The sequence below is a fragment of the Mustela lutreola genome, chromosome 10 (genome assembly GCF_030435805.1).
Source record: "Mustela lutreola isolate mMusLut2 chromosome 10, mMusLut2.pri, whole genome shotgun sequence".
NCBI lineage: Eukaryota > Metazoa > Chordata > Mammalia > Carnivora > Mustelidae > Mustela > Mustela lutreola.
Genome location: NC_081299.1, coordinates 95,099,642 through 95,124,788, shown reverse-complemented (window position 1 = coordinate 95,124,788; position 25,147 = coordinate 95,099,642). Strand labels below are relative to the sequence as shown.

The window sequence follows — 25,147 nt, the reverse complement described above, 5'->3', positions numbered from 1 at the left end:
GACTGACAAGGGGCTTGATGATCCCATGACCCTGAGATCATGACCTGAGCAGAAATCAAGAGCCTGATGTTTAGCCAACCAAACCACCCAGGAGCCCCACTCAATTACATCCTTTTAAAAATGCAATAATAGAATGGTAGGAAAAAAAGAAGAAACACCTTGCACAGTGATTTTTTTTTATAATTTTTGCAAATTACATGCATGTGTCTTTGTGTTGGATGCCATGTTAGATGCATTTAGAAAGCTCACTGCTGTAATCTGTGAGGAGAACTGTTCCTTTGGGTAACAAGAAGCCCAGAGTTGAAGCACCTGCAGGCTCCTGCCAGTTGCACCAGGCACCTGCCCTTTTACTCAGAGAGCATGTTGGCCCCGTTCTGCGCAGGCCCTGGCTTCATTTCAGCCACTTCTGTCATATCCAAACCTAGTGATGTCTAGAAGCAGAAAAACACCATCCCTTCTAGAGGAACCTGTCCCAGACGTCCCCAGCAGATCGCCCCTTGACCAGAATAGATGTCTCCTTACTGGTCAGAGCTGAGTCGCTTGCCCACTATAAATGAAGCTCGAGAAAGGAGACTGGGACTTTTTTGATCAGATTCCGCCCACGTGATACAACTCTGCCAGCAAAGATAAAAGGCAGAATGGATGTTATGCAACCTAAGTGTTCGCCCTGAGTAGAACCCAGAAGAACAAAAATATTTCAAGTAATTCCCTGTCTCTTTAGAGGTGGAAGTTAAGGGCAGACTATCCTTTGATTCATCCATTCATTTATTCCCTCAAATATTTACTGATTACCGTGTGTGCACCTGGGACATGGAGTTAAGCAAAAGAGACACAATTGATGCTTCTTGGGGAAAACTTTAGAAAAGGAGAGAATAGTTGAATAATCTCAGAAATATATGTGTAACTACAAATTGTTACAAGTGCTTGTGCAGAAACAAAGGCAATAGTGTGAACTGAGGCTGTAACAGGATCTGATTTACAAGCGGGAGGGTCAAGGTTTGGTCAAGGTTATGCAAATGGAGAGCGCAAGCTCTTGTCTGAAAGAGAGAGATTGAGAACTTTGGCTCTAGAAGCTCTTTACTATAATATAAAAGGTCATCTTTGTTTCCATTATTCAGATGTCCTTTACAAATCCTGGCCACCATGGCTTTTTCCTGGTAGATGTATTGGTTATTGTCCAAGTCATTTATCACAGGAGATCAGAAGCCCAAACTCCAAGATGGTCTGAAGGCTAGATGGCTGAGCTTCTGTTTACCTCAAGCTCTGAAGAGGAATTGTACTGGACTATCAATAATATTATTCTGTATCAGCCCATCCTTTGGAGTGGTCTTTGATTTTGTTTTTGTTCTGGTGACTTTGTGCCAAGGGGCAAGATCGATCACGTCCTGTGTATGGGCCTGCACTCTCCCCTGAAGGTAATAAACATTGTCATTGTCGGTCATTCTAGAAGAACTGAGTATGAGGCAGGGCTGGACTCCAGAGCATTTCTGTTGCACTCAGGTCATCTGGCCTCTGGAGCATGGGGAGGGGTGGGTGGAGCTGAGGGCAGGCAGAGAAGTATCCAGGAGAGGACCCTGGTGTAGACCCCAAGAGCAGTGATACTTGGCTTCTAAGTTCCCACTTTGGCAATATACTTATCACATCACTAAGCCTTCAGCAAAGTCTTAACAAAACTTCTTTCCTGATCTTAACAGTCACTGTATGGAACTGGAGGTAGGATCAATCTCAATCCCCAGGTTGGGCAAAATGGCACAGGGAGAACAGAGGAAAATGGACATGACTGTGGAAAGAGAGGGCAGTAGTTTGGATCCCTATGACGATGACAAGCAGCTACCAGAATTGGTCTGTAGAACATGTAAATACTTCTTAAGGGTTTCTCAGGACTCCCTGGAAACAGGAGCCTGGTAAAAGATAGTAAGTACTTCTGCCATAAAAGGAGACAGAGTGTAGGCTATGGTGATTTGGGGCATGAGGTTTGGACATTTGGATTACAACGTGTTCTTTCTAGTGCTCGCAACCCCCACGGCAAGGTGATTTTATTATCTCAGAGGAGAGTGAGGCTCAGGGAAATGCCAGCCTCAGGCTTTGGGGCAAGTAAGCGGCAGGTAGGGCTGAGTCCAATGTCAGTCCATTCTGCCATGCTACCTCCCTGAATAAAACTCCCTTGGGAACTTCCTTTCAAGACTTCCAAGAAAGGCTCAAGTCATTTTCTTTTTTTTGTTGTTGTTTTAAGATTTTATTTACTTATTTGACAGACAGACATCACAAGTAGGCAGAGTGGCAGGCAGGGAGAGAGGAGGAGGCAGGCTCCCTGCTGAGCAGAGAGCTGAATGTGGGGCTCGATTCCAGGACCCTGGGATCATGACCTGAGCGAAGGCAGAGGCTTTAAACCCACTGAGCCACCCAGGTGACCCATGTCATTTTCTTTCTGCTCCACGACCAGACTCTGGGAGAGTAACCTGTGGAATAATGTGGGAAATGGCAGCTACAGGAAGAAAAGAAGAGAAAAACTTTTAGCAGAAACTGAGGTGTCTTGTTCTATCCTCTAACTTCTCACTTTCTCATCTACAAAGCAGTCAGCATCCTACCCATTCTCATATCCTGCTTTCCCCTTCACATAAAGTTCTCTTTTCCCTTTTGAAGCCAATCTTGTACCGAGGCTGTCTCCCCTCCTCTTAGACTTTGATCCACCTGCCATTCTCTTTACTTTACTTCCCTGTTTGTTCCCATCCCTAGGCTTATATAAACACCTTCTTATCTTTTCCATTTTAACCCAACATTTCAATTAACTTTCCTAGTGTTGTCTGTACTTCCTCATTCTCACCTGGCTTATCCCTTCATTTATGTCACCCTAGGTCCTCATGAGTATTTTAAGAATCCTTTAAAATTATACTCATATAGGGGCACCTGGGTGGCTCCATCTGTTGAGTAGCCAACTCTTGGTTTCGGCTCAGGTCATGATCTTGAGGTCGTGGGATCCCACCCCATATTGAGTTCTTCGCTCAGTACAGTCTGGTTCAGATCCTTTCTTCCTCTCCCTCCAGCTCAGACACACACACACACACACACACACACACACACACACTCTTAAATAAATAAATAAAATCTTTTAAAAAATGAATAAGATTAAATTAAACTCATATGCGTATAGAAAAACACATAAACATGTACAATGCAAAGAATGATCACATAGTGAACACATCTGTGTATCTGCCACTAGGTAAAGCCTTAGGACATTCCCAGCACCCCAGAAGCCCTATGTTGTTCTTCCAATCATTCCTTCTTCCTTCCTTCATAAATCTACCATCATCCTGGTTTCTCATACCATTAATTTGTTTTGCTTGTTTTTAACTTCATGTAGATGGAACCTTACATTATGTGCTGTTCTGTGTCTGGTCCTCTGGCTCAACATCACGTGTGTGTGATGTAACCATGTTGCAGGCAGCAGGGGTTTTACTTACATTTTCATTGCTGTATAGTACTCCATTGTAAGATTATTCCACAGTCCATACATTTCACTGTTTAGGGACATTCGAGATTATTTCCAGTTTGAGGCTATTTCAGATCAGATTTCCATGAACATCCATGCATGCCTTTTTAGTGTGAACGTGCCCATATTTCTTCCTCTGTTTTTAAAGGAAGGAAGTAGTTTGGTTAGCACCACCATAAAATAGGTTGGGAAAATTAAGGCACAATAATATTCAACCAACTGGACAAGTTGATCATGAACAATCACAATACTTACACAGAGAAGCACAGGATACCAGGGAAGCCAAGAGAAGATACTTAGGGAAGAGATGTGTCCTTGCACGAGGGTGTAACACACAGAGAATAGAGAACAGAAACTGACCATGTAATTAAGTACAAAATTGCATAGGCCCAGAGTACAGACAACTTTTAGAACCTCCTGGCAAAGACTAGACAGTTTAATACCAGGGCTGGATTCTCCACTCCTGCTCACCCACCCTGTCTATGACAGAAGAGGTACCTGGAGGCCACTCATGGGAGAGGGAAAGGAGCTGTAAGTCCGAGGGTCATTTCTATAGATCCCAGACATATTTCTGGCTGTGTCTTCTGCCCTTTGCCTCCCACCCTAAAACTGAGACTAAAACCTCTGTGAATGGAGACACCTCGGATGGACTTTGCATGCATCCCACCCTTCCTACCCTACAGAGGCCCACCTGGGAGGGAGAAGAGAGCCGGCAGATGGCCCACTAGCCAGTGGGGTTTATCAGATGCAAATTTTTATGTCTGACCACGGAAGCCTGAAGTCTCTGTGTGTTTGGAAGCCAATGAATATAAGGGTTGAGGAGGAACTGAAAGGCTGTATGGGATTTGGGATTAGACCCCGAGTGCAGACAGCTGCCACTGACATCATCATTATCATCCATCATCATCATGGTCACCACCACCACCATCATCATCCCTTACATTCCTATCACAGAAGAGTCTACAAAGAACTTTCTGTTCCTCAGCTTTCACATCTCTGTGGGGGCCGCAGGGCAGGAATTACCCCCACTTTGCTGATTTGCCAGAGAACGCTCCGGAGGGAAGGCAGGGTCAGAACTCGCGAAGCGCCTCTCCTGTTCCTCCTTGGGAGCCCAAAGGGCAGCCCTTGGCTCGATGGCTCGCTGCTTCTTACGGAAGTGAAACAGGGAAAAGAGGGAAGGACACGTGCCCTGCGGTGCAAGGACTCAGAACGCAAAAGTGCTGGAACTGGCCAGAGGCTAAAGCGGCTGCAGGGTGGGGAGAGATGAAAGGTGGAAGCCTGTGCTGACTCCGAGAATTCTGTGCGCTCTGAGGTAAGTCCGGAGCCACCTGGAAGAGGCACGGGTGCCCAGAGGGGTGCCCAGTGGGCACTGCCAGCCCGTCCGCGGAGGTAGGGCGCGACCGCGTCGCACCCGCGCGTTTGGGGACTGCGGGCTCCGGCAAGTCGAACTTCCCGGGGTGCCCCACGGAGGGTGGGAGCGCGGTGGCGCCGCCTCCTCGCGGACGCGCGTCGAGCGCCCTCTGTCACCCACGCCACCCCGCCGGGGGCCCGAAGGCAGAGCCGGCCCGCCCAGGTGCGCCGGGGGTTGGCCCGCAGTCCGGAAGGTGCGCCGCCTCGTCCCGGGCCTGTGCCCTCGGCCTCCCCCCGCGTGAAAGCGAAAGTGCCGGGCCCGCGAAGGGCGAGCTTTGGGGGCGGGGCCGGCGCGGACCCGGGACCGGCGCCGGGCACTCGCCGGGCCATGGACGGGCTCGGCCGCCGCCTCCGAGCCAGCCTGAGACTGAAGCGCGGCCGCGGGGGTTAGTGCTGGGCTGGGGCGCGGGGGCGGCACCGACGTCGGAGGCTCGGCCACTAGGCTGGCGGGGCTGGGGGCGGGGGGAGCTGGGCGCGGGGGGGCGGCTCCGCCGGCAGTCCGAGGGCCACTAGGAGCGCAGCCTTGGCGCCAGGTGAGCGGGAGGGGGGACACAGGTGCAAGGGACGGGGCCAGGTGGCCGCGAGGTCGGAGGTCTGAAGAGCGGCCGGGCCCGTGGGGGCGAGGGGGAGGTGGCGGGCCAAAGGAAGCCTTTGTGGGGCCCCGGGGCCACGTGTCCTTCCAGCCAGGAAGCTTGTGGTGCAACCGCAGTGTGCTCGAGGCGCCCTCCGGGAGCCCCCGCCTCAGTCCCGCCCCGCCCCGCCGCTGGGCTCGACAGGAACTCGGCTCCCCGACGTGAACACCCCCACCTGCGGGTGGCGGCGGGGCCGGGGAGAGCGTGGCCCCCAGCAGACTGGGGACAGACCTGCTTTGCTGCTGCCTTAGAGTGTGTTACCCAGACAGGGCGCACCTCCTGTGGCTCCTGACACCCGCCACCACCCCCCTTCTGCCCCCCCAGGTGAGGGGAAAATAATTACAGGGTTGTGGGGTTTCAATCAGAAGTCACTGTTCGATCCCTTTCTTCTTAGCAGGGGCACTGGCTTTGCAAGAACGCCATTAGTTGTTCATTCATGTTTTTAATTCATTCAACAAACATTTATTTCGATTTGCTAGTAGCCCGTCTTGTGGCTGGGCAGCAGGAACCCTTAGATACTTGCCCAGAGGTCCCACCGACTGAGGAGAAAGTAGCCAACTAGAGAGTAAATTGGGGCCATTCCAAGCTGTCTAACATTGGCAGTCAAAAAGTTGAGTGAGAACCCTTCCTACTCCAGGCCTGGGAAACAGGGAGATCTGGGAATGAGATCAGTGCCCCTTCTACCATCACTCCTGCACCCCCCCCCCCGCCCCACCCCCACAGACCTTGCTGTTCACCCTAAACACAGGCTTCCAGTATCTGGTCCCTTTCAAGGCAAAGAGGTCAGAGACCAGAGTGGGGACCCACTCTGGCACCCCTAGTTTCCTCTTTTCTATGGAGACTTACTGGTCTGCTCTTACTGGGCACCCTTAACTCTCAAGAAATCCATGTGAATGGAAGAGTTCTGCTTTTTGCAGCCACGAAGAGACATTCCAGTTGTTTCCACACACCCCAGCCCCCAAACTGGGCTGATGATTGCAGCTGAAGCAGCTACCTGGGCATGGGAGTAGCTGTGAGATGAGCAGCCTGTATTACCTGTTCTGAGGTCAGCCACCTGTCAGGCCAGGAGAGTATGCCCTTTTCATCTTCCATACCATCCTCCACCTTTCTAAGGAGTTCCCCGTCTTCTTTTGCCCTTTTGTCCTCAGGGCAATTGTGTGATAAGAGGTGGTGTGTGTGTGTGTGTGTGTGTGTGTACATGCATGTGTAAGTCATCCTGGTGGGAAGACCTGGCAGTGGGGGTGGTCCTGAGTTGGGAGCTGCTGAGCTAGAAAAGGAAAAGCCAGCTTTCCAAATAAAAGTTCCAGAAAGTTCCCTCACCTATATTCTAGCTGGTTCTGTAACTTTACTCGGGTGCCTGTGGGAGGAGTTTCCTGGTGCAGGAACAAGTGTAACCAGACTCCTGACTTCCCTGGAAAGGGTGGCTCCCTCCTCAACTGAAAAACTCAGGACAGTAATTTCATTCCAGGGCTCTGGGGATTAAATGAGATGGCCTATATTAATAGGGTAGAGTGTTTTCTTTTCTGCTTTTCTCTTGTGTTGATAAACCTCTTTGAAAGGAAGAAGAAAGCAATCCTTTTCTGGATTTCTTGGGTTGCAGCCCAAAAGTTTAATAACTTCTTTTGTTTGATTTTACGTGTTTTGCTGTTCTCCAGGCTCTCCTGATAATGCAGGAGGAAATGGGCTGAAAATGCAACCCCTAAACCCAGGGTTTAGGGAAAGGAATAATTTCCTGAGGTTCTGGAACGATCAGTGAAAAGATTTGGGTTCTCAAAGACTTTTGCAAACAGGAGGCACCCCACATTGGTGGGATGTTTGGTGTGTACTGCATCCAGAAGGTGGGAACATAGACATGGACCTCTCCTAATTCCTACTCCAAACAGACTCCGTTAATAGTCCCTAAATAGCCCCTGAATTATTCTGTGCCTGAGTTTCCCCATCTGTATCAGGACAATACTTGTTCCTCAGACAGGTGGTGAGGATTGTGAACAAGTCTGCACGTTTTGAGTAAGACGTAGCGACAATTCTGAGTGTTCTGGGTCATTGTCCTCACCATTACAGATTTTGTGACATCCTTATTTACTGTAATTGGGCTTCTCCCCAGGAGTCATGTCTGGATCCCCAAGTATTGGCTCTTACTAGTCCCACAAAAGCCTGGCTGGAGCTCTTAAGAACGAGACAGCCATCTCCCCATATTCCAGCAACCCACTTTCTGCTGGAAGTCTGCTAATTCTTTGCTGAAGCACAGACAGGGCCACCAAACCCTTTTGCCTCCTGGCTCTTAGCCCACAGATTTGCTCATTCGGAAGTTTATGTGAGACTCCCAGGTGACTTAGTGCTATTTTTCTTTTTTCCCCAGCCTCCAGACACAGTGTTGAGATACCACTAGAGCTCAAGGGGCCAGTTGCTCTGCTCTTAGCTGACCTGACCCAACAGGGAGAAAAGACTGAGCAGGACTGGGGGTGGGGCCAGGATCACCTCGTAGCTTTCCACTGTCAAGGAGTTAGCCTCAGGCTGCTGATGCAACCAGTCCCCTACTGTGGGCCACGGGGGTGGGGGTGGGGGGAATGTCCTGACTCAGTGCTTCCTATCTGGGAGGAGGCATTCTTTGCTGGAGCCCTGGAGTGGGTCCCGTGAGAGAAGTCAGTCTTCGGATATATTGCAGGGGGATGCCTGGGCAACTCAGAGGGTTAAGCATCTGCCTTCAGCTCAGGACATGATCCCAGGGTACTGAGATGGAGTCCTTCAGCGGGGAGCCTGCTTCTCCTTCTCCCTCTCCCATTCCCCCTGATTGTGCTCTCTGTCAAATAAATAAAATCTTAAAAAGAAAAAAAAAAGAAAAAGGATATATCATAGGTGGTAAGAGATGCACCATTGTAGATCATCCTGACATACCAGGAACTCACCAGCTCAGAGATGGATTTGCTCTCTTTTTTACGTCCAGGAGAGGAGGGTTTTAAGGTTTGGATCGATTTCCACAACTCTTTTGCTAGAAAAAATTTTCCATGGAAGAAATTAATGAGCCGAGTCTATTTATCTTAATCAGGAGAGGCAGTGGCATGCTGGCTGTGGGAAAGGTTTGGTATCATGCGCTTCCTTGCAGTCCTGAAGTTCTGGAAGCTTCCATGTGCAGCAGGGGGGCCTCGCAGGGTTTTTTGGCCATAGTGAATCAAGTTGAGATGTGAAAGGTCAGGAATCAAAGTTACAGGAATACAAAAATCCCTGTCCTGGGGCTGGAGAGGTTCCGGTGCCCAGTCTGCTGCTGCTGCGCATTCCTCACTGTCCCGAGGTTGTCCATAAACCCACGGCACAGTCCGCAGCACAGGATTCAAAGCCCTTAGCCCAGAAACAGCTGGGCCTTAGAGGTATTTGCTCATGACCTTTTTTCTTGCCACACCCCGGGGTTCTTGGGAGGAGCTGAGGTCAGAGCAGCAGTGCCAGGATGCTGCCTCTGTCAACGCGGGCGTTCAGCTGCCTTCCTGGGTCCCGTCACATCCTTCTTGCTCAATCATTGGGTGCTCAGCATGGAAGCCGCTCTCCTCTCTCTGGAAGGCAGCGCCTGGCGTGGCTTCATGGAGTTGTGGCTGGAGACGGAAGCGGCAGCCACTCCTTAGACTTTCTGTAGCCAGCCTGTGTCCTGAGGAAGGGGAGACGCTCCATGCCCCCTGCAGGCTGGAGGCGATGGAAGGACAAGTGATAGGCGGGATGCTCAGGCTCTTCCACAGCCGGCTGCCTCGACTCCGAGCAGGTCTGGACTGGACTGCCCACTTCCTGTTTTCTAGGGTGACCCTCTCCCACGGGGCTGTTTCCTCCTTGAAATGCTTCTTCCTTCTCTTCCACATAAAGTCTCTATAGCCTGACCTCCACTTGGTCCCCCATGTGCGTAGGCCAGGATGCTTCCCCTATTAGATTGCAGAGCCGGTCATGCCAGCCATAGGGGCCAGTGTGGCCACAGACACATGGCCCTAGGACCTGCTCTGATTCAGTTCCATCTCTACCCAGTCTTTCCTGCTTCGGGTCTTGCCCTGGGCGCCTTTGAATGGGCCCAGTCTCTGCCTCCACAGTGGCTCCCCAGTACATTTCCTTGGCTTCCAAATCAGCGGTTTCTGTTCTCCTCTTGGCTCCCTGTGCTTTCAGAAATCTCCCAGGGCAGGCATGAAAACCATCCGGGTGGCTCTCCCCGTGCTCCGGGCACTAAGTCATTGGGCAGGCTCCGGGCATCTCGGCGTCGGCATGGTGGCCTTGAGGGGCGAGGCTCTCTGGAACCACACAGATCCCTTGGGGCACGGGCCACTGAAATACCAAGTGGGCCTTGGTGTCTTGCTTTCAGGATCTCTTCAGGATAATCCAAGGGACCCTGTAAAGGAGCCAGAAAGGCCCCAGGAGCACTGTCTGCCCGCCTTCGCTGGAGGGCAACACTTCTTTGAATACCTCCTCGTGGTTTCCCTCAAAAAAAAGAGTTCCGGGCCTGACTATGAGCCCACCATCACCTACCAGTTTCCCAAGGTAAGGATGGAAGGAGGAGGCAGGGTGAGGCAGGATTTGGGTGTTTGGGAGGCGGTGGGGGGAGGGATGCCCTCTTCCCCACTCCACCCTGCCAGGGCTTGAGTCTGGAGCCGCCCTATGCTCGGTGCTCCCGTTTCCTTCAGGCCCTGCCCCGTTTCCTGTTATCACCCACAGAATCTAGGTCTGGCTTCTTTGTGAGGAACTGACCTGGGCTCCCTGGCAGAGAAACGAGGCTGGTTCTTCTGCCCCTTTTGGGGGGCCTCCTCATTCTTCTAAATTCTGTCCTCAGCCACCTTTCTCTGTAGAGAGGCCTGCCTTCCCCCAGACCTCCTGGCCAGCATCCCCTCTCTGGGGTGGGTGGGAAGGAGAGGGTGGGGCCAGCTCTCCGCTGGTGGGCAGGCTCGGTCTGCGGCTGCAGCCCAAACACCAGGCTCCTTCTAGTCTGCTCTGGGGGTAGGGTCAAGGGTGGGGATGGGGCGTCCTTCTTGTGCACCCCGACGGTTCGACAGCTGAACGAGTCACTACTCTGCTCTGCTGTGGTCGCTCTTCCACGTGGCCCTCCCAGGAGGCCAGGCAGCCTCTGGGCCTTTCTGTGTTCAGTGAAGCCCTGGCTCCCTTCCTGCCTATGTGGGTCCTTAGGGTCCTGATATCTAACTTGGGCTCATGTAGATTTGGCCTAGGAGGGGCTGTTTCAGCCTTGGGGTGCATCCAGTGCCAGAATGTAGTTTCTGTGGGGAGGGCTGGTTAGAGGCACACTCTGAGCCACCATGCCAGCAGGAAGGCTTATCGTCAAACTGCCCTAGATCCACAAAAGAAGCCTGCCAGCCATGAGGCCCTCTCTGCTGGCCGGCCAGGACCTCCACAATTCCCTGGTCTCTTGCTCTTCCTTCTAGAGGGAGAACCTGCTTCGGGGACAACAGGAAGAGGAGGAGCGGCTGCTCGGGGCCATCCCCTTGTTCTGCTTCCCAGATGGCAATGAGTGGGCCTCACTCACAGAGTATCCCAGGTAACTGCTCAGGCCTCGGACCGAGGAATCTGGGACAGGGGGAGAAGAGAGAGGTGCGAGCTCCCTGGGCCCTGTGGCTCCCTCCCTCGCTGTATACGCCAGTTTCTCACCAGCTTCCCTCCTGAAGGGGAGGGACTGGAGTCGACTCACTTATAAACATCTTGCCTGGAGTCCCCCAGGGCCAACGATCTGGGCCAACCACGTTGACCCATCTGTCACCTGTGTCCAGAGAAGGGCAAGAATGTCTCACCTGTCCTGGGAATGACGGTTGCCACGGTTCACTGCTTCTGGCCAAAGCTGGACTTTATGCAAGGCCTTTGGCTTCTGAGAAGGCAGTGTGGCAAAGTCCCCCTCAGCATCAGCCCTGGGATTTGGCTGCCTGAGTTTGGAGTTTGCCTCAAAACATTTGAGTCGAATGACTTTGGATAAGAACGACCTTCTCAGCCTCGACGCCTTTGTCCTTAAAGTGGGGATAACAACTGAATCCACCTCAACGAATTGTTTTGGGAATGAAATGAGGGGGCATGTTTAGAGCTAGCTACCGATATGCACTTAATAAATTATTGATGTGATTATTACTCTCATGATTCATCAGCAGCTTCCGCTGCCCTTCTGACCCCCCTCAGCATCTGTCTGAGGCCAACCACCTTCCTCTCTTAGGATCTGGTGAGTAAATGCAAACCATGTGTCTTCTCTTCCTCAGGGAGACCTTCTCCTTCGTCCTGACCAACGTGGATGGGAGCAGGAAGATCGGCTACTGCAGGCGCCTCTTGGTCTGTGCCACTCAGAACTGCCCCCTCCTCTCTGCAGCCCACTGCGCTCCACAGCTGGGCTTGCTCGAGCTTCAGCTGCAAAAGCCTCGGCTCCCTGGCAATGGCGGTTGCCTGGAGAGTCCCGTCCAGCCCCTGCTGTCACGTTAGCGCCCTCTATACCCCTGCAGTACGGGGACGCAGGGCCCTCCTTGCCAACCCACGGGACCTTTGCTGGCCCGGCTGTGGTCTCCGCTGTCCCCAGGCTTCCAATAGCTCATCCTGTGGGAGGTTTCCACTAGATCCTCTCTCTAGCCTCCGTACCCAGGCCTAGCTGCCTTGGCCCCTGGAGCCTCCTGGAGCAGAGACCAGAATTCAATGATACTTGGGTCTCCAGAGGCTTCTCCATGTCCCTTGTACAGTATTGTTGCCTCTAGCCTGTCCCTCATCTCCACAGCATGCTTGCTCCCTCTCTCTGCAGACCCCAAATGGTGCTGGCACTGATGGCAGCAGTGTTTGGCTCCTTCCAAGCCATTAGCTTTTGACTTTGGGGGCTGCTCTGGCCTTCCTGCTGCCCACGCCTTGTACAGAACCTCTGCCCGGCCACGTCTTTCTCCCTCTGACCCCACTTCCCCCTCTGAGTCCCCCAGCCCCCACCTCTGGGCTTGCGCCCCATCAGCCCCAGTAGGGAGAAGCCCTGGGGAAGGCGGTGGCCCTGAGGAAGCCTCTCTGTCCCTCCCCAGCCCACCGGCCGTGGCCCTCGCCTCCCCAAGGTGTACTGCATCATCAGCTGCATTGGCTGCTTCGGCCTGTTCTCCAAGGTACAGGTGCAGCGGGATTCCCCGGGGCCTGCAGGGCCTGTTCAGCTCCTGGGTCTGCCTGGCTGCCTGACCTGTCTGTGCTCCCTGGGCCCCAAGCGGAGCTTTGCCCTCAGCACGGGCGGGCAAACCAAGGCAGAGAGGAGCTTGGGCTCGACTTGATTTCGGAGAAAAGTGGGCACTGAACCCAGGGGACTGTCTCCCCTGCCCTGCAGAGAGCCCAGGCCCCGCCTCGGGTCAGAGAAGAAAGCAGGGGAGCAGGACAGCAGGGAGGGCCCCAGGTTAGGAGGCAGGAGTTTCCCATTCCTCATCTGGCAAAGGTGTGTGACATCCCTCACTTCCCTGACTCATGGTCGGGCGTGAGACTCGAATGAAGTGACAGGAGAAACGCGGAACACTGAGCAAATATGAAGACAGTTACTATATGGAGTCATAACATGCTTTTCTGAGACTCGCTCTGACTCCTCCAAGGGCAGAGGTCTCTAGGGCTTCTCCTGCCAGAGTAACTGGAGTGCCTGGACACCTGAGGAGGTCCTGAGAAGGGACAGGGAGTGTCTTGGTGGCCACAAAAGAACTTCAGTGTGCTTTATCTCCAGCAGGCCCTTGGGAGGATGAGTGTGGGACACGGTCGGCCTTTGCTTGCTGGAGTGCTCCTCCATACAGGATTCTGAGGGATGGAGTCTGCCCAGGTTTCCAGGCTCCCACTGCATCCAGCTTGACTGGACATGGTGCTGTCATGGATGACGGCTTACCCTGGGAGGACTCCGGCGGGGGGTGGGGGGGAGGCAGTTTACATGAGGCGCTAGGAGGAATGGGGACTGGTGAAGAGGATAAGAGGAAGAAGGCGGCAGGTCTCTTGCAGCAGGTCAACAGCAGCCTGGGTTCTGCCAGGGAGGAGAGGGGAGCAGTTGGCGGAGGGGTCTGGAAGGTCCTCAAGGATTGGCTGGACCAGGGCAGGGGTGGGGTTGGTGGGGTAGTGGAGGGGGGAAGGCCTCTGCCACCTCCCAGTGGCTGCCTTTGAGCCTTGCCTCCCAAGGTCCCCTGCCTTGCAGATCCTGGATGAGGTGGAGAAGAGGGACCAGATCTCCGTGGCGGTGATTTACCCCTTCATGCAGGGCCTCCGAGAGGCGGCCTTCCCTGCTCCTGGGAAGACTGTCACTCTGAAGAGCTTCATCCCCGACTCGGGCACGGAGGTGGGTTACTGAGGGTGTGAGCCCCTCTGTGGCTGGAGAGGGCAGCCTCTGGGGGGTGCCACTCTTTTAGTCCTGCCGTCCAGCCGGTTAGCACAGACAGACTGAGCCAGGCGGGGACAGGGGCCCGACGGGACTTGTTGACAGAGCTGAAAATCAAACCCATGGTTTCTGATCCTCCCAAGCACCTCCTTACTGTTCAAGTCACCGAGACTTGTATTTATAGCGACACACGTAAGCTGAGTTTCCTGGCACTAGAATGGATGCTGCCTGCAGCCCCCAAATTGCCACTTGTCCCCAATCCCCATCATCTTCCCGTGGGTGTCCAGTGTCTCTATCTGATGGCCTCCATCTGTCTTCTTGTCATCCATCCCCACCCCTGCGTCCCTACCCATGCCTCATGGCGATGCTACCGTTGCAGGCACTAAGCCCACTGAGGCCGCAAGTAGGACATTGGTGTAAGCATCCCAGGCCTGACCCTGGGGACTGTGGAAGATCGGTGTGTCCCTCTGAACTTTGGCTCCCCCACATAAAAATAAGGGGCGAGGCTTTTCCCTTTCTCCAAAAATAAGCATAACCCACGTACTGCTTGCCATGCTCCAAGCGGTACTATTTTCTGGATGGAAAGTGGTGAGTACAATGAATGAGATTCCTGACCTCCTGGAGCTGAAAGTCTAGTGGGGGAGACGGATGTTAAATGTTCAACACACAAATGAAGTACAGAATTTATAAAGGTGTGACAGTGGTGAAAGGGAAGAAGCGGGATGCTGCCTGGGTACATGATGGGAAACACGCATCGAATTAGGGGGGCCTCTGAGATGGAGGGGGAGACAAGAAGAGTGACCCGGGGGGCCCAAGCTGGGAAGGCCCTCAAGCAGAAAGTGTGTGCAATGGAGGGGGGCTCACAGCCAGCCTGTGGGCCAGGCTGGGGATGGGTCCGCATAGCCCTGAGCTTGAGGGAAAGGAGGGGAGGGGCAGGATCCGATGTAGGCAGGTGGGGAGAAAGGAGCGGAGGCTGGTGGAGGCCCAGAACTCAAGACCTTGCGATTGTTCAGCGTGGTGATGCCTCCTCTCTCCAATTCCCCTGCAGTTTATCTCTCTGACTCGGCCCCTGGACTCCCACCTAGAACACGTGGATTTTCGTTCTTTGCTGACGTGTCTCAGTGTTGAGCAGATCCTTCAGATCTTTGCATCTGCGGTGTTGGAGAGAAGAATCATCTTTCTGGCAGAAGGTCTCAGGTGGGTCCAGCTGCCGAGCAGCTCTCCTGGGCTGCCTGGCATTCCTGGGTTCAGGGGACAGGCCGGAGGGCTCTCTGAGGGAATCAGGCTGTAGGACCTGTGGGTTCACCCTTCTGCCTCCAGGTCTGATTTTGTACTAAGCCTTGTAGAGAAACACCTGTTGCAATTCCCCTGCTTCTGCCTCCAAACTTGACTGCTTCCTGCGCCTGAAGAAAGTTCCAGATTTATCTCTGAGCAGGGCCCGGAGTATTCCTGGGACAGCTGAGGTGGAGACCAGTCAGAGCAGGTGCAGATGTGATGGCTTAGGGAGGGCACAGGACAGGGTGAGAAGGCTTATATGTATGGAGGTAAAGCCTGTCATCCTTAAGGGCAAACACATCTCATCCATCCATTATTCACTCATTCAACAAACATTTATTGTGTGTCAACTGTCTGCCAGATGTCAAACATCAGGGAGATGCAGACAAACTTGACCTGGTCTTTGACCTTAGGGTATGTAGTATTCTATAGTGGTTGAAAGCAGAGGTGTTGAAATCAGCAGAACAGGGTTCCAATCCAATATATTCTTCTACCTTAGCTGTGTGCTTCCCCTTAGGTCAGTTTCTTCACTTCTTGAAGTCATGATCTCATCTGTAAAATCAAGATCACGATTGTACCTTCCTCATAAGGCTGTGTCGAGGGTTAAACGAAATAGGGCACACATCAGGTACCTACCACTCTAGCAGGCACACACATACTAGTAAGAGCTAGCTGGGATTTTGGGGGGGGGGGCTGTTCTTTATTTTTACTTATTTCATGTATTTTTATTTTTTAATTACTTTCTATTAAGTATAGTTGACATCCAGTGTTATATTAATTTCAGGTGTATAACATATTGATTCAACAATTCTATACATTGGGGCAACTGGGTGGCTCAGTAGGTTGGGCCTCTGGCTTCAGCTCAGGTTATGATCTCAGGGTCCTGGGATCCAGCCCTGCATTGGGCTCTCTGCTCAGTGGGGAGCCTGCTTCTCCCCCTGCCCCCACCTGCCTCTCTGCCTACTTGTGATCCCTCTATCAAATAAGTAAATAAAATCTTTTTAAAAAAGCATTTCTAGACATTATGCAATGCTTACCAAGATAAGTATAGTCAGCACCTGTCACCATACAATATTATTATAATATTATTGACTGTATTTCCCATGCTATACTTTTCATCTCCATGACTTCTTTGTTTCATAACTAGAAGTCTGTACCTCTTAATGCCCATCACGTATTTTGCCTGTCCTTCTTCACACCTCCTTTCTGGAAACCACCAGTTTGTTCCCTGTAGGTATGAGTCGGTTTCTCCTTTTGTTTGTCTTGTTTTGTTTTTTAAATTCCACATAGAAGTGAAATCACATGGCATTTGTCTTTCTCTGTCTGACTTATTTCACTTGGCATGATATCCTGGAGGTCCACCCATGCTGGTATGAATGGCAAGATCTCATTATTTCATATAATGTATAATAGTCACTGTACGTACTTCTTTATCCATTCATCAGTCGGTCGCACTTAGGTTGTTTTCGTATTTTGGCTATTGTGAATAGTGCGGTCATGAACATGGGTGTACATATAGCTTTTCCAAGTAGTGTTTTTGTTTTCTTCAGGTAAACACCCAGCAGAATTACTGGGTTGTATGGTATTTTAATTTGTAATTTTTTTGAGGAACCTCCATACTGTTTTCCACAGTGGCTGCACCAGTCTGCATTCCCACCAACAGTGCACGAGTGTTCCTTTCCTCCACATCCTCGCCAACACTTGTTATGTCTTGTCTTTTTGAGACTAGCCATTCTGACTGGAGTGAAGTGATATCTCATTGTAGTTTTAATTTGCATTTCCCTGACAATCTGTGGTGTGGGTCATCTCTTCGTGTTAGGCCATCCGCATGTCTTCTTTAGAAAAATGTCTGCTTAGGTCCTCTGCCCATTTCTTTTCTAGAATTTAGGACTACTACATGAACACTTTTTATTTTTATTTTTATTTTATTTTTCATTTCATTTTATTTTATTTTTCAGTGTTCCAAGATTCATTGTTTATGCATCACACCCAGTGCTCCATGCAGTACGCGACCTCCTTAATACCCACCACCAGGTTCACCTAACCGCCCACCCCCTTCCTGCCACAAACCCTCAGTTTGTTTCTCAGAGTCCACAGCCTCTCCTGGTTCCTCTCCCCCTCCGATTTCCCCCAATTCACTTTTCCTTTCCTTCTCTTAATGTCCTCCATGTTATTCCTTATGCTCCACAAGTAAGTGAAACCATATGATAATTGACTCACTCTGCTTGATTTATTTCACTCAGCATAATCTCTTCCAATCCTGTCCATGTTGATACAAAAGTTGGGTATTCATCTTTTCTGATGGAGGCGTAATATTCCATTGTATATATGGACCATATATTCTTTATCCAATTGTCTGTTGAAGGGCATCTTGGTTCTTTCCACAGTTTGGCAACTGTGTCCATTGCTGCTATGAACATTGGGGTGCATAAGGCCCTTCTTTTCACTACATCTGTATCTTTGGGGTAAATACCCAGTAGTGCAATTGCAGAGTCATAGGGTAGCTCTATTTTTAATTTCTTAAGGAATCTCCACACTGTACTCTGCCCATTTCTTAATCACCTGATGGTGATGATTTGTGGTGCTGAGTGGTAGGAGTTCATATATTGTGGATATGAACCCTTTATCAGATTAGATCATCTACACATGTTCTCCCATTCAATAGGCTGCTCTTTCATTTTATTTATGGTTTTCTTTGCTGTGCAAAAGCTAGCTGCTATCCTTAATATTAAGTTCTCTGTTGACTATATCTCTGGGCATAGTCAAAGAAGGATACTGTCATGTCTTGGTCTCTGCCTCTTCGGGGCTTCAAATGTGAGAATCCGTGGGGAGACATGTGACAGAATGGTGGAGAAAAATAACATGGAAAGAGTGGGAGGCTGACCTTCTGTGGCTGTGTGGGAAGGAGAAAGCCAGTGAGATTGGGCTGACATCCCTGGTTCTGTCTTTTAGGGAAGAAGAAGAAAAGGATGTTAGGGACTCAACAGTTAGGCCAGAGGGTCAGGTGGATATCATGGGTTTTAGAGGAAAGGAAGTCTGGGCAGGGAGTAAGGGCTGTGGGTTGAACCTTTTGCAAAATCAGTGATAACCAAAAATGCACTAGTTGTGAGCCAAATCCTTAAGGGAAGTGGTGTAATCTTTTGCTCTGGAAACAGTGCTTCCACTTTCAACCCTGTAGAAAAATGAGAAGGTTCTGTTGCGGCTAGGGCTGGGGTTCCTGCCTTTCCCCTGAGATGAGTGTTCAAGAAGTGAAGGTGATTCCAGGTGCCAGCTAATCTGGATCCAGGCCCAGGCCGGCAGGATTTGTCTCTCGGGTGCTTACTTTCTCCAGGGAGATCCCGAGACTCCCCAGTTCCTTCCCACACTGCGTTTGTCAGGGCCCCGAAGCCCAGGCAGGGAGGGGACTTCCAGGCAGCCTCAGCCTTGGCTGGACCCTCAGAAACCCAATCTTTCTAACTCAGGAAGTACGAGCTCCATACCAAGAACTGAAACAGGTTTCGGCATCCGTGTTTTTATTGGCCTTGGTTTGAGGCTTGTTTGGAGGAACGAAGAGCCATCCATGAAGAGGCTGTGGAGAGGACAGAGAGCGGGGCTGGGTGTGTGTGCTGGAGGGCGGGGTGAGGAGTCCGCCTGAGCCACGACCGAGGCCGTAATCACACAGGGAATGCTTTACTGGAAGGGTGGAGGGCTCACCTCTCTGGGACTTTCCGGCGGGCAGTCGCCGGGCAAAGGTTCCTGGAATCTAGGAATTTCCCAGACTAGCTCAGGCACCGACCTGTTCACTTGAAATAACCTCGAGGGGCCAGAGGGAGCTGTGAGACTTACAGGCTGGGGGGTGAGGGTGGAGAGCCTCCAGGAGGAAATGGGGCTTGGCCTCTCTGCTCTGCTCCACTGTTTACATGTTTGTCTCCTTAACTACGCTGTGAGTTTGTCAAGCCGGGTCAGTGCCTTGGACTTCCTGGTATCCACATCCTTAGCGCCAGGGCGAGCCTATAGATGGGCTCACCCAGTGATCTGCCCGAGTGAAGGCATTTCCTCTTTCCTCCTCTTTGGGGCCACTAGTTTTGTGCTGCGGGGGTGAGAGAGAAGACTAATGGGGAAAAGAAAGATCAGAGAGAGAGAATCCCTGTCTTTGATGAGAGGAGCCTCAGCCTCTTCTGGCTTCTGTCCCTCCCCTCCCAGCTACTCAACAACCTGCACTGCTCCCAGACTCGCTTCTACGGTCTGTGGGGAAGGGGCTGTGGGCGCTGCACAGGGGTGGAGGCGCGGGCAGGCCTCCGTGACTCATGTTCTCTGTGCCCTGTCCCTAGCACCCTGTCTCAGTGCATCCATGCTGCTGCCGCACTACTCTACCCCTTCAGCTGGGCACACACCTACATCCCCGTTGTCCCTGAGAGACTCCTGGACACTGTCTGCTGCCCCACCCCCTTCATGGTCGGAGTCCAAATGCGCTTCCAGCAGCAGGTCATGGAGAGCCCCATGGAAGAGGTACGGTGTGGGAAGGAGGGGGCGTGACTCCAGGACCACTGGCGTTGGACCTGGGCTCTCTGTGGCTAAGGGTGGCGTCACTCGGAGCAAGTTGCTTCACCTCCTTAAGCCTGAGCTGCTTATCTGAGAAATGGGGACAGTGGTTTTCAAGTGCTAGCTAGGGATTAGAGGGGACATAACATACAGAAAGCTCATAGCCTGGAGCCTAACATAATTGATGCTCAGTAAGCGGCTGCTTCCTCCTGCTGAGCGGTTTCCTTTTGGGTGTAAGAGGCAGCTCATGCAGGGGTCATCCAGCTGTCCTAGGTCAGTTACCAAAGGGCAGGGTCTGGGCTGTCCCGTCTCTCATCTGAACGGACAGGCACAGCTGGTCTATACAACACACAGCCCATTAGAATTCATTCGCATTCCTTGCAAGTGAGCTAATGTAGCCCTCCTACAAACTATGAGTCTTGAAAAATGCAGATTTATGTAGCAAGAGTTACCTTTTTTTAATTTTAATTTTAATTTATTTTAGAAGGGGTGTGTGTGCACGCAAGTGGTGGTGGGGCAGGGGATGCACAGAGGGAGAGGGAGAGAATCTTAAGCAGAATGTGTAGTCCAATGTGGGGCTTGATCTCACAAACCTGAGCATGATCTGAACTGAAATCAAGTCAGATGCTTAACAGGCTGCGCCACCCACGTAACCCAGGTTATTTTTCTGACTACCTCAGTGTTCACTCAGCCAATGAGAATATAGGTCCATATCCCACTTGATTTTGTCATCTTATTTCTTTGCAATGCCCTGGACACACCAGAAGTGTCCGTTGTGAAAATGGGCATTGGTAGCATAAAACTATCTCCAGTGTTGGAAAGACAACTCAAAACGTGCACTCTAGTTTCAGTTGTCAGTAGCCACTTTCCGAAGATCAACTTACTATATACTCTCAAGCTAAGAGGATTCCTTAGGTCTATCTGCATTGTTACCCTGCGCAAAGGGCTGACCAAAGGAAGAGGTGGGATCTCGTCTTAAGCTACTGAAGAGGCAGGAACCAGCCCTGGTGGGAGGACTCCTTCTACTTCCATAAGAAATAAGGGAGGTCCAGAGAACTCAGTTGACATATTCTAGGCCCCACAGGCAATGAGGGAACCTAGCACCCCAGGGAGAACCAAAGCCCTTCTTATACAAAATATTGCTGGGAAGTAAAGAAGCAGGCTGTTTCCCTTCCTGCTTCCTTGGCCTTCCCAGCCCTCCTCAGAAGTGCTGAGTAGACGAGCCCTTTGAGGGAGTCTTTGCCATGTGACTAACTGGGTCAGAGTATCAGCCCCATGTTTGGCAATGACTTAAAATGTCCCAACCCTAGGAATTATGAAACTTGCTGACGATGCAGTTCTAGCTCCTCCCCTGACAGCCAGGCACGAAGACACCCCAAGGCCAGCCAGACTGCAGCTCCTGCTATCCAAGAGCCTTGGCCCATTTTAGTCCTCAGCAGCCGCTCTGTGAAATGGGCAGGGGATGAGGAACGGGGGAGGGCCAGGGCCCACTGTGGCTGTGGGGGGATTCTCTGCCCACCAAAGCTCTGGAAGGGATTACTCGACAGACAGTAATAACGGCAAATACTAGAAAGATTTGGGGGAACTTCACAAAAAAATTCTTCATGCACATTCTTAGCTCTCTGAAATGAAGAGCCTTCCCTGATTAAAGAAAGGCATCCCAGCCTGTGTATTCAAAGTGGTCTCAGGCCTGAAGTAGTTCAGCTTTTCTCCCCTGATGATGAATGATTACACTGCCTGCGCTCTCTTTTGGCACACTTTCCAGTTGCTCTTTTCCTTTATTTGGAAGAAGGGAGCATAGAAGGAGCATTCACCGTACTGACAAGACCAGAGTCTAAAGGAAAAGACAGGCTCTGCAGGCATTTAAATGGCCAGCCCAGGCTTTGGGGGATCCTGGTAAACTGTGGAGCACAGACCTTCCTAAGGGAGGCAGCTGCCCTCCGTTCCATCTGAACGCGGTCCTTTAGAAACGTCGTCAACCAACCAGTGTTAGAGCCACTGACTTTTCAGAAGCACCTAAAGCAAACTTGATGTGAAATTTTCCAATTTAAATATTGGAAACCAACTCCAATTATTTAAAAGCACTCTGAGGTTTCGAGAAACAGATCAGCAGGTTGGAATCTAACCAGCAGGATGCCAATTTATAGTGTCAGGTCTAGACGGAGGGCCCCTCGGCAGTGATGAACTCAAAGGCCAGCCCTGTGCTCGCCTTTCGCACAGCCCACAGACACACAGTCTCCTCACTGCCTTTCCTTCCCTGTTCCTGTTGCCCTTGGCACATTTCCTTCTCTTCCTATTTCCTGCGGGAAGGCCCAAAGATCCCAGGGAGTTTTTAAAGTAGGATTCCCAGGCAAGTACATCAAGTTGTTGCAAGCATTAAAAAAAAAACAAAAATCATGGGGCACCTGGTGGCTCAGTGGGTTAAAGCCTCTGCCTTCAGCTCAGATCATGATCCCAGAGTCCTGGGATTGATGAGCCCCACATCGGGCTCTCTGCTCAGCAGGGAGCCTGCTCCCGCCCCCCCCCCCCCCCCCCCGCCACTCTCTGTGCTTGCCTCTCTGCCTACTTGTGATCGCTGTCTGTCAAATAAATAAAAACAAAATCTTAAAAAAAAAAAAAATCAAAAAGTGTTCGGTGCTGGCCGAAATCTGACCACGACGGCAGGGAGCTGAAGGCGTGGGGAGGACAGGGATGCGGTATCTAGAACAGCTCCATCTACGCTTGGAGACCAGTTCTACTATTTGTAGGAGCTTGGGCGACTTCTTTGCTTCATCTGCAAGATGGGGATAGTGGGAAGGATTGAACGAGAGAAAATCCTTCCTGTGGGAAGGATTGAACAAGAGAAAATGTGCAAAGCCTATCATGTGTGCCATATGCTAACCGTGCCATATATAGAAGCCATTCCTAGGATCAGTGTTTCATTAAGGGAGTGACTGGCTGTGGTTTCCCCAGTTGTATTCCCTCCTACCGTAGCACTCCTCCTCCCCGTTCCTACACCCTCCTACCTTTTCCCAGGAAGGCGACTGGGGGTTTCCAAGGATGGTGAGAAAGGAGGGTATCAGGCGGGAAGGGAGAATTGCTGATCTTGTTGCCACCTGGGCTGACAGGTGCAGCCACAGGCAAAAATGCAGATGCTAAGTGCTCCTGGGCTCTCTGATGGGAAGAGAGAAAGCCATTCGTTCTGTGTTTATTTCAGGTCCTGTTGGTGAATCTTTGTGAAGGAACCTTCTTAATGTCGGTAAGTGTCTGGGCTCCGGCACCCTGCAGGCCCACCCCCAACTCCATCGCTCCAGTCCCTCCCATGCTCCACTTACTCGCACAAACTTGAAGTGCTTTTCCTGGGTGAGAACCCATGCTAACAAGACCTCTCTGGAGGAGTCCTTGGCAAAGACGGCTCTACTACCAGGCAATCGGTTTGGGTGCTTCTAGATCAGGGATGTAAATCGTGTGCCACAGGGATGCAGGGGAAACTTGCTAATGTTTACAGTCCGATGGAAAGCCAAGAAGCAGCTTCTGTTGCTTCTCACCCACGTGGCCAACTTGGGGTGGAGTTGGGGTGTAAGTTCCATGCCCCCCTCAGGCTTGTACAAACACTGCACCTCCTCCCAGTCTGCTTGACTTCTGAGTCTGAGCTCTTCTCTCCTAGGTTGGGGACGAAAAAGAGATCCTTCCGCCTAAGCTTCAGGATGACATTTTGGACTCCCTTGGTCAGACGACCCATGAGCCATGGAGTAAGTCCTGGGTCCCCCCTATTTTGGGTTTCTCCACAGAACCTGAGGGCGGGATTCCCAACCATCCCAGCCAGAACAAAAATGGACTCACTCAGCAGTCCTGGACTGGTCCCAGGGGCCTAGATTCTAGGGCAAGTATGAGTGTGAGATTTTATTCTTCCCAAGCAATGGCAGAGAACCTGTACCCCGTCTCCCATTTTAATCAGTAATCATGAGCCCGAACCCAGCTGCCTCCCTGGGAGCTTTCTGCCTGCCTTGGAAGCCACCTGGAGGCAGGAGTGGGTGGTTCTTCTGAGACAGCCTCTGTGTGTCCTGCAGCTTCAGAACAGCTCAATGAGCATGTTTCGGGCCCGTTTGTGCAGTTCTTTGTCAAGACGGTGGGACACTATGCTTCCTACATCAAGCGGGAGGCAAATGGGCAAGGCCACTTCCAAGAACGGGCCTTCTATAAGGCTCTGAACTCCAAGGCCATCCGCCGATTTGTGAAGAAGTTTGTGAAGACACAGCTCTTCTCCCTTTTCATCCAGGAAGCGGAGAAGAGCCAGACTCCTTCTGCAGGTATACGGTGACAGGTCCCTATCATTCAAAGCCCAGGGAGGGTCCAGGTCAGGTGTGGCCCTGGCTCTGGAGGCCTACAGAAGAGTCTTATTGGTGGGGTTGGACTGAAATAACCTAAAGCCTCAGAAAATGCCTCTGGGATGCCATTTTGTGGAAGTTGCTCTTTGTTTTAATCTGGAGCCAACTGCTATTAATTTGAAAAAAAAAATCCTATTTGTAGTCCCAGTTTTGGGCCAAACTGAATACTCCGCTCTCCAGGGGCCCATGAGGACATGGGGATCCTGACAGGAATGCGGCAGGGGAGCACGGGGAGCAGGGAGGTTATTTCTGATTCTTACCCCTGAGTTTATCATCGTCCACGTGGCCAGGCGACATACCTCTAACACCTGTATCTGAACCTGCAGGCTACTTCCAACGGAAGATACTTGAATATGAGGAACAGAAGAAACACAAGAAATCAAGGGAAAAGACTGTGAAATAAGAGCTGTGGTCAACAGGAGGGACTGGACTCACAGGCCAGTTTTGGACTTTTGGCGCCTGCCAGCACGGTGGGACTGGCGAAGCACGCCACCTCCAGAATCCACAGCCTTCTTCTGAGTCCTGGTAACCAGGTCTTGCTTTGAGCTGGCATCTTGGGTTTGGGATCCCTGGAATCAGTTTCTCTGGACTCTGGAAGGCTCCAAGCTCTGTGCTCATAGGGCCGGGCTCCAAGGGGCATGGCCTGCATGGGAGATGCGGAGCAGCAGACGGTAGTAGCACAGGGTTGACGAGCCTCCGAAGTTGCTGTGACGGTCCTCTTCCAGGAACCACTATTACTAAATCCTCAACACGGAGAGCAGTTGTGGCCCAAAGGCTCAGTCTCTCCACATAAAAAAGAAGTCTGTGGGCATGTGAAGCTAAGAATAAAGATGAATATCTCCTTGTTGTTTACGTGTTATCTTTGGCTTTCCCTCTGGGGGCTGTGGAGAACCGGGAGTATGAGGCTGCAGATGTGAGAGTCAACTGGACTGGGAGTGGGGGACCTAGGCATAGTGACCCAGAACTCTGGAGCTGTGTGCGGAGTGGGAGAACTAGGGGGTCAGCAGCTGAGCTTCTAATAGGAAGGTGGGGGACACTGGTAGAAATAGCTACAGCACTGGGACAGGGCAACAGTTCTTCGTTCCAGTCAGGTGTGCCTTCCAGAACCTGGGAGGAAAGCCTGCTGGCCAGAGAAGCATCT

At 51.5% G+C, this 25,147-nt stretch overlaps 1 protein-coding gene and 1 long non-coding RNA gene across 4 annotated transcripts; one reads left to right on the top strand and one right to left on the bottom strand.

The window, feature by feature from the left end:
- Positions 1–1,522: 1,522 nt before the first annotated feature.
- Positions 1,523–8,565, bottom strand: LOC131809870 (uncharacterized). Its single transcript, XR_009345322.1, has 3 exons — positions 8,439–8,565; positions 3,462–3,626; positions 1,523–2,485 (listed from the first exon to the last, which is right to left on the bottom strand). It is a non-coding gene; the product is annotated as an uncharacterized LOC131809870 (long non-coding RNA).
- DENND2D (DENN domain containing 2D) lies at positions 5,050–24,853 on the top strand. 3 transcript variants are annotated; one of them, XM_059137287.1, is made up of 12 exons: positions 5,050–5,286; positions 9,863–10,038; positions 10,932–11,044; positions 11,748–11,817; positions 12,537–12,614; positions 13,664–13,804; positions 14,892–15,040; positions 19,429–19,606; positions 22,836–22,877; positions 23,286–23,370; positions 23,689–23,928; positions 24,333–24,853. In XM_059137287.1, exons 1-12 carry the CDS (start codon positions 5,229–5,231, stop codon positions 24,407–24,409), a joined length of 1,407 nt encoding a protein of 468 aa, XP_058993270.1. In that variant the 5' UTR covers positions 5,050–5,228; the 3' UTR covers positions 24,410–24,853. The 3 variants fall into 3 exon arrangements, with proteins under 3 accessions (XP_058993270.1, XP_058993268.1, XP_058993269.1); XM_059137285.1 differs by lacking the exon at positions 5,050–5,286 and adding an exon at positions 8,744–9,280; XM_059137286.1 differs by lacking the exons at positions 5,050–5,286; positions 12,537–12,614 and adding an exon at positions 8,744–9,280.
- The last annotated feature ends 294 nt before the right edge of the window (positions 24,854–25,147 follow it).

Excerpts from the sequence above, each read along its gene's own strand:
- DENND2D (XM_059137285.1), top strand. The coding sequence starts at position 8,908 with ATGACCTTTTTTCTTGCCACACCCCGGGGTTCTTGGGAGGAGCTGAGG. Across the intron at positions 13,805-14,891 it reads TCCCCGACTCGGGCACGGAG|TTTATCTCTCTGACTCGGCC; the intron begins GTGGGTTACTGA and ends ATTCCCCTGCAG. Across the intron at positions 19,607-22,835 it reads TGGAGAGCCCCATGGAAGAG|GTCCTGTTGGTGAATCTTTG; the intron begins GTACGGTGTGGG and ends TGTTTATTTCAG.